The sequence below is a fragment of the Archocentrus centrarchus genome, chromosome 24 (assembly GCF_007364275.1).
Source record: "Archocentrus centrarchus isolate MPI-CPG fArcCen1 chromosome 24, fArcCen1, whole genome shotgun sequence".
In the NCBI taxonomy this organism is placed as follows: domain Eukaryota; kingdom Metazoa; phylum Chordata; class Actinopteri; order Cichliformes; family Cichlidae; genus Archocentrus; species Archocentrus centrarchus.
The window spans coordinates 27,152,698-27,168,961 of NC_044369.1; the positions used below are offsets into that span (position 1 = coordinate 27,152,698).

General features: G+C 43.0%; 1 protein-coding gene across 3 annotated transcripts in view; it reads left to right on the forward strand.

The window, feature by feature from the left end:
- opn5 (opsin 5) overlaps positions 1-16,264 on the forward strand; it is a 60,604-nt gene that overhangs the window by 16,891 nt on the left and 27,449 nt on the right. For 2 of the 3 annotated variants that reach the window (XM_030720830.1, XM_030720833.1), the window contains exon 3: positions 2,194-2,340. In XM_030720830.1, the coding sequence (XP_030576690.1) occupies positions 2,208-2,340 (133 nt within the window). In that variant the 5' untranslated portion in view covers positions 2,194-2,207. Of the gene's footprint in view, positions 1-2,193; positions 2,341-10,034; positions 10,121-16,264 lie in introns of those variants that run through there. The other variant, XM_030720831.1, reaches the window with a different exon arrangement.

Consider the following 16,264-nt stretch of genomic DNA (forward strand, 5'->3'; position numbering starts at 1 on the left):
AGAAATTGGATCTATACAGGTGTTGCTGGAGTTATGCTTTTCAAATTGTGAAATGTAAAACAATTGAAGTTTAGTAACTGTTGGTTATTCAGAGGTTCCATGAAAAAAAAGCAGCTGTGTTGTTCATGGTCAGTGTTGGGTTAGGGTAGCAGACATCAAATTATATTTGAGGTGATGATGCTGATTAGATCCACTCGCTGATTCTACCTGTTTACTAGTTTTATACTGTCTAAGGGAGGGAAATCAGTCATGATGGCTCTCGTAGCATCTGTTTAAACCATGTTGAATTCTGTTGGCTACAAAGAGCAGCTGAGCATCACAGGTCAGCTGATCAAAACCTGCTCACAAAATATACTGGAGCTCACAATATAAATCATTGTGACTTATTTCTAAGTGATTCTTTTCCTGCTGCACTCAGTCTTAGGTTTTCCTTTCCTGTCGAATCCCACTTTGCTTCTAGACCTAAACAGAAAAATGAGTCAGGAGTTAAAGTCACCCATCTACAATGTAGGCAACAGAAAACAGAGTTAGTTTTATTACCTCACCCACTGATCAAGCTGACTACATTGTTTTGTGTATGTTTTGTGTATGTTTTGTGTACATACAGCCTTCATACTGTGTCCATTCGTACACTTTGGCATCGCCTGGACCCCCAAGAGTACCTGACAACAGGCAGTCATGTGACATTAATAGCAGAAGTGGGTCTTTTTCGTGTTTTTTGAGGAAGCATTTTGGTGAAGTCTTCCTCACTGGAGACTGGTGTTTAAAGAACAAGTCAACCTTTTGCTATTTCTGCTCTGTATCTTTCTGTTTACATTTTAATAGCACAGCTGTGAGTCTTTTGTTATGGAGGAAAAAAGCATTAATTTATTTGAGGAGCATTATTATTTAAATATGCCAATACAGTGAACCCTCGTTATAACACGCTTCACCTCTTGCTGTTTCATGGATTTTTTTAGTGCAGTTTTTTATGCTTTTTTTTTTTTTTTTTTTTTAAATAGTGTATGAACGCGCATCGTGTTCTGCGTCCTGATTGGCTGTCAGTCAATCTCCTCCGTCCCTCGTCTCTGTCCAGCACAGAATGTGTTCGGCTTGAAAACAGGTTTTGATCTTTGGTTTCCTTCTATAGTACTGTATAATAACTGTAAAAAATAAAGCTGACTACTTCGCGGATTTCGCCTATCGCGGGTTATTTTTGGAACGTAACCCCCGCGATAAACGAGGGTTCACTGTAGTTTATGTTATTTTTGAGTTCTCATGTACATCTACAGCTGAATGTTAATAAAAGACATTTGGGACATGTAACTTTGACTCAGAAGTATAAGTATAAAAAATATTGAGAAAAAATATATTGTATATCATCATTCAGCTAAAAAGTACTGAGATATTCTATTTGGTCCATGTTGCCCAGCCCTAACTCAGCATCAAAATAAAGAGTCAACACTAAAGATGGCTGCTAGCTTGATAATTTACCCTATTTTTGATCCAAGAATATTCCCCTATAAAAAGATACACAACTGCAAAGTGTACTCAACAGAAAATATTAATTTGCCAAAAGGGACAAGCACATGCTGCTAACACTAGCTTTTCACTTTTATCTGTATTATTTTTCCACATTAATGTGTAAATGAACTGTGGGCATTTTTCAGCCCAACATATGTGATACCAGAGCACTGAAACACAAGCAACTTATTGGACTCATTTTTCCCCCAACTGATATCAACATCTTCTACACACTAAGTGTGAGGATGTTTTTATCAAGGTTTTTACCCTGTTTATAACGCATGCCAGCACACTGCAATTTTTAGGGGGTTTCTTCTGTTTTAGTAGCCACCAGAATTGATTTAATGGAGGCTGAGATTTTTTCCCCTTCTGCGTGGGTGAGTCCTATTTACACTCTTTCTCCGGCAGTGAGGAAAGCTGCAAAATTTGCAGTGAGTTTTCCCTGTTTGCTGGATTGAGCTCGAACAGAGACGTTGACACCTGTGACATGTGTTTCTGACTGCTGGCGTCGGAGGTTAGCATTCAGGTTGTGAATGTAGGCCATGGGGATGTGAATGATAGTATGTGATTATACACTGCATATAAATGTAGGCTATATGCTGTTGTGTGTCCCTCACCTGGTGTCTGCATCTTTGTATGTGAACAATTTTCAAGAGCTCCACTGTTTTCGCCTTTCCCTCTGCTTCACAGGACTTTCTCTTCTAATGGCAGTGATGGAGAACACAACGTGGCCATATCCCTCATACGTACCCCATTATCGCCTACGCGGTGACCCTTTCGCCTCAAGACTCTCGAAGGAGGCGGACATTGTTGCAGCCTTTTACGTCTGTATCATAGGTCAGTCTTTTGTTGAGACGAATCCTCATGTTTGAAATAAATGTCTGCTTTTCTACAATCCAGCCTTATGCTCTACCATAACATCTTTTGGATAACATTGCAGGATCACTGCTGCTTGAAATAACTTTTTGACATGAAATAGATATAACATACAGTTTGGTCAGGCCATCAAGAAGTTGCTCAGCTCAAATCTCTCCAGGTTGTCTTGTGCAGGATGCACAGGAAAGTGGTCTCAATAGCTTGGCTTTACTTTGGCTTACCTCAGATCTCAGAAGTATACAGTGGGAAAACGGGGAATTCCATAACACCTCTGAACATGGTGTCAGTATGAAGCATGTGATAAATAATAGGCCCTGTTGAACATAATGTTCTAATTGAGACTACACAATTAAAATGCACAAATTGATTTGGATTGCAGAATTATTGTATGTTAAACAATCTTTAACCCGCTAAAGTCTGAGTCATGATGGTGATGACACCAATCCTAACCCTAACTCAAGCCCTAGATCATCAGAATCTGTAGTTTTCAGTTTTATGAAATTGTCATCTCAAATCCTGGTTATCAGGGAACAAAGAAAATGCTGTTCTATCTGAGACACATCAAAAACTGTAGGATGAGGGTAGGGTTAGGGTTAGGGTTACCACCTGTGATGACACAGACCTCAGGGAGTTCAATTTCTGATGGTTAAACATCAGTAATTGAGAGGCATAAATCCAGGGCAGATACCTATTCACAATTAAAGTTTGCCTGTCATCTGGAAATTGTGATTACTTATTTACATATGCCAATAACTGCTCATCAGTATTGATGGTCAAACAGTGTTGATCATGTGCAAAAACAGAAATCCTCTTCTAAAAACACAATTGTTGGCATTATTAAAGTGTCACTGAAAGCTGTGGGCATGGTTATTATTGGGACTGGCCTTCCTTCAAAAGGGTCTGTAAGAGTTTCTTTTTCAGAGCGCAAATGTCGGGGAGGTGAGTATTTAAACGAATCATATATGATTTACTCAGGTTTGTGATGGAGACTTCATGCCAGTGTTTAATTTGGAGAAAAAAAAAGCATATCTTTTTTGTGCCTGACATGTTCCATGTTTAGACATGTTAGTTCCTGTTAGAAGTGTTACTTTATTTATAGTATGAGAGTACGACATAGCTGGTGTGAGAGGATGTCTCTAAGCTGTAAACAGTGGGCTGAAGGATATGCTCTGCTCTGTAGATCTTCACTTCAGGTTTCCTAATTAGTCACATTTAAACACACACATTAGTCCATAATGACATGCAGGGAGCACAAAAGCCTCTGCGTGTCTGTACTTAACAGTGCACTCCAACATTAGAAATCAGCTTTCATGTATTTTGCTTAATTTTTTGTTCTCTCTAGTATCAGATCGATTACATAACGTATTAAAGTTTCTGTCAAAATAAAGCTATTAATGTAGCTCAATATTTGAACAGGTGACAACGCTGCACAGATGACTGTGAATCTGATGCTTTTTAACTTTAGTAACTACTCGAAACCTCACACAGCACGTAGAAGAAACAATGATGTGATGTGCCTTTACGTACAAGGGGGGAAATAATTTGATCCAATGATGAATTTGTAAGTTTGCTCATTTACAAAAAAATTAACGGTCTCTAGTTTTATGGTAGTTTCATTTTAATGGAGAGAGACAGAATATCAACCAATAATCTACAAAAAGCACATTACCTAAGAGTTACGGGGCATATAATATGCTTCTAATATTTAAGTAATGAGTGGCCCAGCCACTGGAAAGTATGCAGACTAGAACATGAATACAAATTGTATCACTTGCCTGTAATGATACAGGCCGGTCTGCTCGTCTTTAGTTCCCAGAGAATGTTTACTTGAATGACTGCAATTTCTTAAGCTGAACAGAATATCAGATTAGTGACTTTTTCTGGAAAAATCAAGGTCCTCCAGGAGATGCCTGAAGCAGGCAGCAGTACAAAAAAGTCATTGTTGAGCTCACACTTAGTCACAGTAGAAGTTGTGGACTGACCTACTGTTTGTCAGTTCTCTTGCTTATGTAACCACATTTTCGCAGAAGTACAAATTCAGGTTTGTAAAGGAGGCCGTTTGTGGTAAATGGGGTTTGTTGTAAGCAATAAAAGAAAAGAATACATTTCAGACTTTGAAATAAATGACGCAAGCAAGTGAATTTTCTGAGAAAGCTGCTGAAAACGTTCAGCATGTGACCCATCACCATGGTATCCTAAATTGTGAGGCACCTTCCATCATGTTGACTTCATTTAAATGGCCACTTTGATTAGTATATCATAGTGTTAACTACACACTTTTCTCCATTTATCTGGGTTTGGGACATCACAGAAAGTACACAGATTTGTGACCTTCTGTGGCTGGAATATACTTTTTTTTTTAAAATTCTTTTTGTTTTCTTTTTTTTATTATACAACATTACAACAGAAAGAGAACAGCAACTGCAAAAGATGCAAAATGTGAAAAACTACAGAATCATTCTTCTGTTTTTTTTGGGGCAAACTTTGTGACAAATTCATTCGGGAAGCAGAAACATGTCCTGAGCCACAGAGTATTCCAGCCAAGGTCTAGTGCGGTACCACGCCGCGTTGAATGAGCGGAACGTTTTGGCGAAGGCACGATAGTTAGCTAGTACTGGCTGTGTGGGCCAGGGTTATAATAGTTTTGGATTTTTACATTATTGTTTAGTTTTAGTTAGTTTTTACTTTTTTTTCTTTAATTCTGGTAGTTTTAATTATTTTTCAGAGCGGTTTTGCTTGTTTTTTATTAGTTTTTATTTTAGGTTTAATGCTTAGTTTAGTTTCGTTAGTTTCAGTATTAGTTTTAGTATTTTCATACTTTGTCGGGTGCAAGATTCAATGCACAAAAGTGACTATTGTGTAATAAAAACTCAAGATACCATAAAGAAATATATTCAACAACCAACAGTTCACAAGACAGCAGCACTACATGCTAAATGTGTAATAATTAGGACACGCATGAACATCAACAGGGAGAAACAAAGAAAAATATGAACTCCCAAACTCAATAAATTCTACAATAAACTCCCAATAAACTCCAGTGTCAGTGCAGTAGATTAACAACAGCTACATGTGCTGTTTGACAAAAGGTCAAATCCAGCTGCATCCTGATGTTCTCACCACCTGAAGCTGCTTCTGTTAGCTTGGTTAGATGCTCGCTGATTAGACTTGCAGGGTCTTTGCAGCCTCTGTACACAACAAGTGTCCGACCTCATGTCCGCATTTATACTTGTGTGTTGTGTGTGTTAATTACCTTGTGGTCGTGTGCCGTCGCTCTTTGTGTTCAGTTTTTTGGCTGCAAACATATGTGTCCCTGTTTTTCCACTTCCTTCATTTCCTCACGTCCATTCCGACAGCAGTCTCCCTCCAGGAATTTCCTGACATTTGTGAGTCCTTATACTGATGCTTTGATTGTTATTCCTGATTGTTATTCTCTCACTGATAAAGTAAACGGAAACGCACAAGAACTGAACAGGTTCATCACAGCGTTGCGGCAGCGTGGATGCTGCGTCTGCTGCTTTCTCGTGCACACGCACGCACACAGCTGCCCGACGGCGCTCCCAGCTTAAACTCGGAGAGCGGAAAAATGATCAATCCACAATAATTTCAGTTAGTTTCAGTTAGTTTTTTAAACTCACAATACAGTTTTAGTTAGTTATCGTTTTTTCCTTTTAATTGTAGCCTTTATTTATTTCAGTTAACGACAATGTTTTTTCAATTTCAGTTTTCGTTATTTCGTTCATTTTCGTTAACTATAATAACCCTGGTGTGGGCACAGTGCTATTCAGGTCCGCAACGGTAGGACCTGGCGCTGAAATGGCCAGAGGAAGGACCTGCTTTGGGTCTGGGGATGTGGCTAGAGTAGGACTAGCATCAGGGGTGCTTGTGCTGTTACATGCAGAGAAACTAGTCAGCAGATTGTCTGCTGATCGGACAGAGGAGGAGACGGAGCAGGTAACCCGCTCAGGGGGAGATATTTCAGCACGGGCAGCAGCGGGACGGGAGCTGTTGGGGATACCCCAGTGCTAGATTTACTGACAGACGCGATACATGCTCATGGTAAAAAGAAGTAAAAATATTAACATGGAAATTAGAGTGTGACCCAGATTAAGGAAAAGCACGAAACGAGGGGGTGCAGCCCTGAATCAGGCCTCTTTCCCACCAACAGGGTTCCGGAGCCCGTGCCGTAGTTTGAACCATGAGGCGGGTTTTCCACCGCCGAAACACTCGGTGCTCGGCCGAAAAACAGGTTCAGTTCCGGCCCCGCAAACTAGCTGGTCTCGAACCACGAACGCGTGACGAAAGCGTGTGAGAAAGTCAAAGTGTGGAAAATAAAAACTATTGTAGGCGTAGCTTGATGGGAGTACTATTCGCTGCCCGCAGGCGGTATGGGAGATTTTGATTGGGTGGGCAAGAATCAGATTTGGGTGGGCTGAGCCCACCCTTGTCCTATGCTACCGCCGGCCCCGCTTCAAACTACATTGCAAAACACAAGTTAGGTTGCCCATTTATTGCATTCTGAACTTGCTCAGCTGATATTCACTGTTCAAAAATAAAAAGAACACTTTTTAATCAGACTATAGCATCAAATCAGTTAAACTTCTGGGATATTGCAGAGAGGGTTGCTAATCATTTTCAAGTCCTTTGGTGTTCGTGAAATTAACAACAGGTGCACTAGATGGCCAAATTACAACTGTCGCCTCAAGATGCATTATATGGTAAGGTCAAGACCCTACAATAAATAGAGAAAACTCAACTGTCAAAATGACCCCTATGAGAAGCGCTTGGCGACAGTGGGAAGGAGAAATTTCCTTTTTAACAGGAAGAAACCTCCAGCAGAGCCAGGCTCAGGGAGGGGCAGTCATCTGTGTGAAGGGAGGGGCTGAAGGGAGAGAGAGACAGGACAAAAGACACACTGTATAAGAGAGCCAGAGATTAATAATAACTAATAACTAAATGGGGAGTGGTGTATAAACAGAGCAAAAAGAGGTGAATGAAAAGAAACACTCAGTGTATTAGTGTGTGTTTACGTGGATCGTGTATAAATCCGATTCAGTGTCTGTCAGTGGGCTCAGATGAGGTCTGCTCCCAGGGTAGCACTGGAATGTGACTGTGGTTAACGTGAGAACTCATATGTACTGTATATGTGCTATTCAATTTACCATCTGGCATCTTCATTTCTCCTGCAGCCGTTATCACCTCTATTTTCTTTGTTCTCTGTTTCTATAGAAAACCACTTTCTCAGTCAGAGTGAAAAGACTGTGTTAGGCAACTGTATTGTGAACAGATGATAACTAGTACAGCGGATGTCTTTACCAGCATCATGTGTCAGACATCACATACATGCACTCAGGTTTATCTACACCAAACTAAAACTAATACAGTCTAATTTCAATAGTGGTGCAAGAAACCCTTCATGAATGATCCTAATGTTTATTTTCTATAACTGCCTTGGTCAGATGTTGATACAATTGCATTTTAGAGGCTTTTATTACTGGTGTTGTTGCAGTTTACAACTTCATAATGAATAAGGCTTCTATAGGTGTTTCCATGTATGGGGCAGGGCATATGATAAACACAGCGAGTTCACCAATTACCTTTCAGCCATCAGACTGGCTGTATTAAAGAACGGGCTTATTAAAGTGGACATTACAGTTGGCATTCTTTATACCAACTGTATCAATAAATTAGCAAAAGTTTCAAATACAGCAGTTCACTGCTGAGTTTTGAAACAGACAGCTCAATTTCCTCTCCAGTGATATTAAATGAAAATATTTTCCAGTTAGAAGTGTTGGTCATTAGATAAGGCTTCAGCAGCATGAGTTATAAAATATATCAATGATGAAACGTGAAGAACAGAGTTTTTTCCTCGCTGTGTCATCTCTTTGACGAACAAGCAGTTCTTTCCATAAACTAAACAAAAAGGATTAGAGAAGGCTAGACCATTCTTTGCTGTACACTTTTAACTGTGAATGCTTATCTCTGCTACAGGCTGTAAAGTGGGAAATAAACTCTCACTGTCTATTTTCTCTTTCATCCCCCACTGTGTTTGTGAAGACCTACATATCTCCACTGGTCCATCTGTGCAAAACAATAAGCAGTATAGATGGTTGATGGAGCTACATTCATTGAGTGCAGCTTTAAATCTTTCAGCACCCCCCCCCCCCCCCCCCCCCCTCCCCACCTTCCCTGAGCTGGTCCAAGTGACTGGGGATAATGAGGATGAGGAGGAAACTTGAAACGTTTTCTTCATTAACGGAAACAGAGCTTCGAATTCAGATAACATACCTGCAACTTAAAGCCAAATAGGTTTTAATACACAGAGAGGAGCTAGCCTCGCTTTGCGTGAAACACAGCGGCAGACTCACATCGATGATGTCATCAAATAGTGACAGACTCACAGAAATGCTACCATGGAGCAGTGGTGAGCAATTAATTTTCCTGGAACTCCCATAAAAAGAAATCTGTCTTCTGATAACATCATCGGGAAGTCACATGAGACCTTCAGGCTCACATATTTTCAATCCCACCAGTGTCTGTAGTTTTCACTGTACTCTTAATTTACAAAACACATGCACATGATGAAAACCAATTTGACGACGTGTGCAGGATTTAAAAGAAGATATTCAAAAATGGGAAAACAAGCAAGTAGAGAAATGCCCTAATATACAGTGGAAACAAATAATGACATCAGTGCCGGCACAGAACACAGCTTCAAACAGAAACCACAACCCAAATCTGAAACACACTGCAAATATAGCCTGTTATCAGACAAACTGAAGATAAAAATGGAATGTAATAAGTTAATATCTGACAGGCTGAACTTGCCCTCATGTTGACTCATTTCCATGACAGAGGGTATTTGATTTCCCCAAAGCATTTACTAGAGACAAATGTGTCTGCCTGAATCTAACTGTAAATAACAAAACATATTTATGAGACTTCATTTGGAAAGTAACCACTTGTAGTTTCTAAAAACGTGCTTGTTGAGCATGTGGCTAAAGCATGGCCAAACCCTGGCATTTCTGGATCTAATTTTAGTTAGCTGTGCTCTGTGTGATGTCTGGAATGTGCCTTTTTTTTTTTCGCTGTATTTTGCTGTTTGTATACTTTTCAGCGTACGTGTTGTCAGCCTGATATTTCCTTCCCCTGCCTCTGTCTGTTTAGAGGCGTCTTCTTAAGTGGCACTCAGCTGAACTGGCAGGGCCGCGGCGGCTGCCAGCTTGTCAGCATGTGCCTCAAGGGAAAAGTGAAAAACAGCTGCAAGGTGAACCTGAATGAGTAACATATGTCCAGATATGTTTGTGGAAAGGGAACAAATTGTATGCAATTGTTCTTCAGACAATAATATTTCTGTTTTCTCCTTTTTTTTTATTAATTATTTGTTGTGTGTGAAAACCCAAGGTAGCAATTTGAAAGAGCTTAGTGAAAATTTTGCTGGATTTCCTCAGTCACACGTGGTCTTAATAAAGTCTTTTTTTTTTTTTTTTTTAAGCCTGTCATGTGTGGCAGTTTTTGCAATCAGAATGAAGTTCTGAATGAACTGTTGTACCAAACATATTTGCTTTTACAAGAACAGCTCTATGTGTTTTTTATAGGCTATTCTTTTTGATGTTTGTATTTTTATTTTTATTTTATTTTATTTATTCTGACAGGCAGAAAGGAAGGGATAAAAAGAGGAGACGGAGAGAGAAAGGGAAAGTGAAAGAAAAAAAATGGAGCGAACAGAAAAAAAATAGAGGTACTGTATATAAGAATTTGCCATCGTAGATACACATACATGCACATTCATATATACATACATGCATATACACACATACATTTTGTGTGTAATGTGTGTGTGTTCATTTGTCATGGAACGTACTCACTAACGAGGACAAGAAGCCACAACCACCCCCCACCCCGGGATCCAGAGGCAAGCAGGGAAACACCCAGGGGACCCGGGTCATCCACGGCCTATCAGGAGCTCAGAAGACAGAGGCCACACATCCCGATGGCAACCGCACGCACACCCCAGAGGAGGAAGGAGGAAGACCCCAGATGGAGCCCCCACGGTCGATGGGCAAGAGCCTAGAGAGCCAGAGGCAATGAGCAGCCCACCCCCCAGTAGGCTGGCCCCCCCAACACGAGCCGAGAACACAGTCCCGAGGCCCCAGGCACCCGAGAACCATCTGTCACCCAGCAGAGCCCCCCACGCCAAAGAGGCCCGAGCCACCCCCAGGCCACAGCCGCCAAGGGAGCGGGCCAAAAGCCACGCCAAGACATCTGGCCACGCACCCCAGGACCCACAGGCACCCACATCCCAGGGGCGGCAGTGACGACCAGTGGGGAGCAGCGGGGAGCGGTAACTCCCGCCCTCCACAACTGTGTCCCACAGGGGCCAAGGCTTAGCAAGCCACAGACCCAGGCCAAGCTGTCCACACACACATATATATGCCAGTCACACACTCACGCACACACACGGACCTGTCTTAATAAAGTCTGAACGTCATTGTCGCTCCATTACTTCTTGTTTTGTTCTGTGTTTAGAGTTAACTGTTGTAGGGCTGCATGAAACGATTATTTTAGTAATCGAGTATTCTATCGATTATTACATTGATTAATCGAGTAATCAGATAAGAAATACTTTTTTTTATTAACAGTTTATCTGCATATTTTAACTTCCGTAATGCAGTTTTTCTCCCTGTGAACAAACAGCGGTGGATGGAGCAGCTACAAAGTTCTCTTTTCTTCACCTTAACACTTGCTGATCAGGTGCTTGATGAAGGACCTCCAGCTGTTTCACAGATTTAATGGTGGTTACTAAAAGAATAAGTTGCTGTTTTGGACGCTGGAAAAACGTTTCCTTTTGCACTACTTGAGCTCACCGTCACAGCTTCATCTCTTTGCGCTTGCGCAGTTCAAACCGCTGCCTGCTATGAGTGTTTTTGAATATCTAGTGGCTGCGGGAGCCATGGGGCATGTGTGAGTAATGTAATGCTTTGTATTCACAAGCATTCTCAAAAATACGTTTCTACTGCAGGTCTATAATTAGTCACTAATAAGGGATTAAAGTATAAAAAATATTTTGACGGAGCCCCTCGGTCCTGGGGGGGCGGGCCTTCCGGTACCGAACCATCGCTAGTGCTAATGGCCCGCGCTCGCTAGCAAACCAGTTCTGGTAGCTACAGCTGAAGTAAAGACAAAAATAACAGCTGAAATTCTCAGCGAGCACAACACACACAGACACACAGAGAGCAGTGGAGGCGTGGAAATGCAAGTCAGCAATAGTTGCCACCCGTCCTGTAAAGTATGGAGCCCCGCATGTTACGGAGCCGTATTCCGCGGAGTCCCGTAACATACGGGGTTCTGTATTTTACGAGACAGGTGGCAACTCTAGCGATGATCCACTCTGTGTTAAAGGAAATCCATCGCAGCGACGGAGAGCTTTTTAGAATGTGTGTGTACGTGAGTGATTCACACTCCAGTCCAGTAGGTGGCGGTAATGCAGTTCTATGTTGGTTTGCCAGCCACCAATAAACCCACAAAAAAACGACGGACCACTAATGCTGCTAATGCTAGTGAGGAGCGCCACTTACACCGAGACAGCTGAGCGCTGCGAAGTTTATGTTACGGGGTTACTGCAGTCAACTGCTTTTATTTTGTTAGGCACAAAAACCCCGGAAGTAGGACCTGTCGGATCATTTTGCTGAATACATGTTTAACTGGAAACTCACGTTGAGTGTCTGTGCTTATTGAATGCTGCATCGTAACATGGCGTCAGAAGTCGGTGAACTTGCGCTTTTGCCATAGCCTGATTATCGTGGGCAATGTCAGTGGACGGTAGCAGCGATACTGTACGAGTGACCCAGCGCCCGCCGATCGCGCGGCCAGGCATGGCTGCCAACATTCCACCACCATCGCCCATGAGCTTTGCGGACGACTGGAGTGTAAACTGGGAAATCTTCAGGGCTGAATTTGAGGACTACGCCTTGGTCACCGGTCTTGCTGACAGGACAGGTGATGTTCAAGCTGCAATGCTGCGAACTGTGATGGGAAGTGAGTGCAGGCATGTTTATCGTCACAATCTGAACCTCACGGCCGAGCAGCGAATTGACCCTAAAGCCATACTGGATGCACTGGAGCAGTACTTCAAGCCTGCCAAGAACGTGATCTATGAGAGGTATGTGTTCGGACGATGCACGCAAGAAGACGGAGAATCGATTGACAGTTTTGTCACCAGACTAAGAGAAAAAGCGGCCACATGTGATTATGGTCAGTTGAGGGATGAAATGATCCGTGATAAAGTTGTACTGGGAATTACAGATGAGAGCACTAGACGCAGGCTATTAAGAGAGAAGACATTAACACTTGCTAGCGCAATTGAAATGTGCCGCGCAGCGGAGCAGACTGACATGCGCATGAAGATGAAGGAGTGCGCACCTCGATCCGAAGCCGTACACGCGGTTGCCCGGCAAAGATTCAGACCAAGCACCTCGAAACAGAGTGCTCCGACCCCAGCCACCGAGGCTGGTATTGCATGCAAATACTGTGGCAATGCACACTCCAGGGGTAAAGAACATTGCCCCGCATTCGGCAAATCCTGCAGATTATGTGGCACAATGAATCATTTTGCAAAGATGTGCATGAAAATCAGGAAGACTGAAAGGAAGCTAAACTGTGTAGATAATTCATCAGAGGGTTCAGAAATGAATGATGGTGACATATACATGCATGAGTCTATAGGAGCAGTGCAAACAAAGGGGAAGAAGTGGTTTGTAAGCATCAAAATCAACAAGAAGTCTCAACGTTGTCAGCTTGACTCAGGTGCCACCTGTGATGTGATGAGCTACAAAGACAAAATGAAATTGGCACCCAATACGCCACTGAAGGCCAGTAACACCAAATTAAAGCTGTATTCCGGTGACATGTTGCACTCCATGGGCATCTTTGAAACTGCCTGTGTGATTAATGGCCGAAAGCACAGGCTAGAGTTTGAGGTGGTTAAGACGGAGCAGAAACCTTTACTGTCGGGCTCCACTTGTGAACGCCTCGGTCTTATTCAGTTCAGGAGTCCAGCAGAGGTACATGCAGTAGAACACAATAGTTTCAGAGTGTTGACCAGAGAGCAGCTGATTAAAGAATATGGGGATGTTTTTAACTCACCTGTGGAATCTGTGCCAGGGGAGGTTCACTTTGAACTAGACCCAACCGTTCCCCCTGTGCAGTGTGCCCCTCGCAATGTCCCCATTGCAATGAAGGCAGACGTCAAAGCGCAGCTGGATGAATACTAGGCAGATGGACACATCACAGATGTCATAGAGCCAACAGAGTGGATTAGCAACATGGTTGTAGTAAAAAGGCTCGACAAATTACGAATATGTCTGGATCCAAAGTTTTTGAACAAGGCCCTGAAACGTTCGCATTACATTATGCCCACACTTGAGGCTGTTTTGTATAAACTGCCAAAGGCTAAAGTTTTTACATTGCTGGATGCCAAGCATGCCTTTTTGCAGTGCAAACTGGATGAGGAGAGCAGCCTCATGACCACTTTCTGGACCCCCTGGGGCAGGAAACGCTGGCTCAAGCTGCCTTTTGGAGTGTCTGTGGCCCCAGAGGTCTATCAACGCAAGCAGCATGAGCTCCTGACTGGACTGAAGGGGGTGGAGCCAATTGCAGACGACATTTTGGTCGTGGGGTGCGGGGACACTGAAGACGTGGCAGAAAGAGACCATGACAACAACCTGCGGGCACTGATGAAGCGCTGCAGAAAGGTGAAATTGCGGCTGAGCTTAAAAAAGCTACAGTTCAAAGTAGCAGAGGTCCGCTTCCACGGGCACATCCTGTCAGCCGCTGGCTTAAAGCCCGACCCTGAGAAGGTGAAGGCCATCATTGACATGCCAAACCCTTCGGATGTGAAAGGTGTACAGCGTCTGGTAGGCTTTGCTAACTACTTAGCAAAGTTCATGCCACACCTATCAGATGTCTGTGAGCCACTACAACGCCTTCTAGACAAAGACACCACATGGCACTGGCTTCCCAAGCATGACACGGCAGTGTCTGAGCTGAAATCACTGGCTACATCTATGCCAGTGTTGCGTTATTACGATGTGACCCGATCTGTCACAGTACAAAGTGACTCCAGCCAGAGTGGACTCGGGTGCTGCCTCATGCAAGAGGGCCAACCAGTTGCTTTCGCGTCAAGAGCCCTCACTCCTACAGAGAGAAATTACGCACAAATTGAAAAAGAGTGCCTCGGCATTGTTTTTGCCTGCCAGAGATTTCATCACTACCTGTACGGACGTGATGTTGTTTCAGTCGAGACAGATCATAAGCCACTGATTTCCATATTCAGTAAACCACTTCTCAATGCACCCAAGAGGCTTCAGAGCATGCTTTTGACATTACAAAACTACAACCTGAAAGTTGTATACAAGCCAGGATCAGAGATGTTCATAAGTGACACTCTGAGCAGAGCCACAGCTACCTGCTCGGGCCGCGGCACCGTCTACGAACGTCAGGCCATCTGCTCACTGCAACAGGCACAATCCGACGTGCAATACATCAACCAGGCGGAATACTTGAATGTGAGCGAGCGACGACTTGAGCAGATCAGGCAGCACACTGACAGGGATGAATGCCTACAGTCTCTTAAAACCACAGTTATCACAGGCTGGCCAGAGTCAAAGGAATGCACGCCATTCAATATACGAGAATACTGGCCCTTTCGCGATGAAATCAGTGTGCAGAACGGCATTCTGTTCAAGGGACAGAAGGTCATCATACCCAGAGCGATGCGCCCAGAAATGCTTGCCCGTATCCACTCAAGCCACATAGGTGGGGATGCCTGCTACCGGCAGGCCAGAGAGACTCTATATTGGCCCAGCATGCAAGCAGAAATCAAAGATTTTGTGAGCACATGCTCCACCTGCAATGAATATGCACACAAACAGCAAAAGGAGTCCATGCTGTCACATGAACTGCCCACACGACCATGGCAGATTGATAGCATGGACCTGTTTACTCACAGACAGAAGGACTATCTGCTTATTGTGACCACTATTCCGACTTCTGGGGGATTGAGCTACTCCCAGACTTGTCAGCAGACACCATCATTAAACGCTGCAAGTCCCAATTTGCTCGACATGGGCAGCCAGACAGAGTTATATCTGATAATGGCCCACAGTTTGGTTCTCAATTCAAGCGATTCGCCTCTGACTGGGAATTTGACCATGTGACCTCCTCACCAAGGCACCCAAAAGCAAATGGCAAGGCAGAGTCAGCTGTTAAAATAGCAAAAAACATTCTGCGTAGGGCAGCACGAGATGGAGCTGATCCATGGAAGTCTATTTTACACAAATTTTTAGAATCGATTTAATCGAGTTAATCGATGAATCGTTGCAGCCCTAAACTGTTGCTTGCACACTCAGTACCAACGCGCACTTTGATCTAGATCACTTTATAGTTGCGCCTCTCAAAGCTTCTTCTTATGTTTGATAATCCACAGGAGGAAATGTTGTCTTTGTGCTATGTTCAGAAAATATGGGGTTTAAATAATTTGTTAGTTATTGTATTCTGCTTTTAGGTTTACCTTTAACACAGCATGAATGAATGAATGAATGAATGAAGTTTTATTGCCATGTGGGTGAACAAGTTCACACATTGGAAATTGCAGTTACAGAACACCATCCAAATACACAAACACAACACACATAGGGGGATATGTGTCCTTGGGTCATGCAGCCGTTTCTTACGGCGCTACCTTTGGCAGGAGGAGAAAACAACACATCATGGGGAAGTTAGGTTAAAAAAAAAAAGTCATCTGGTACAGTGCTCAAAAAGAGCACTATACCAGGGTCCAAAAAAACCACCTTAGCAAAGCATTTGCACATGTAAAGCAAGGACA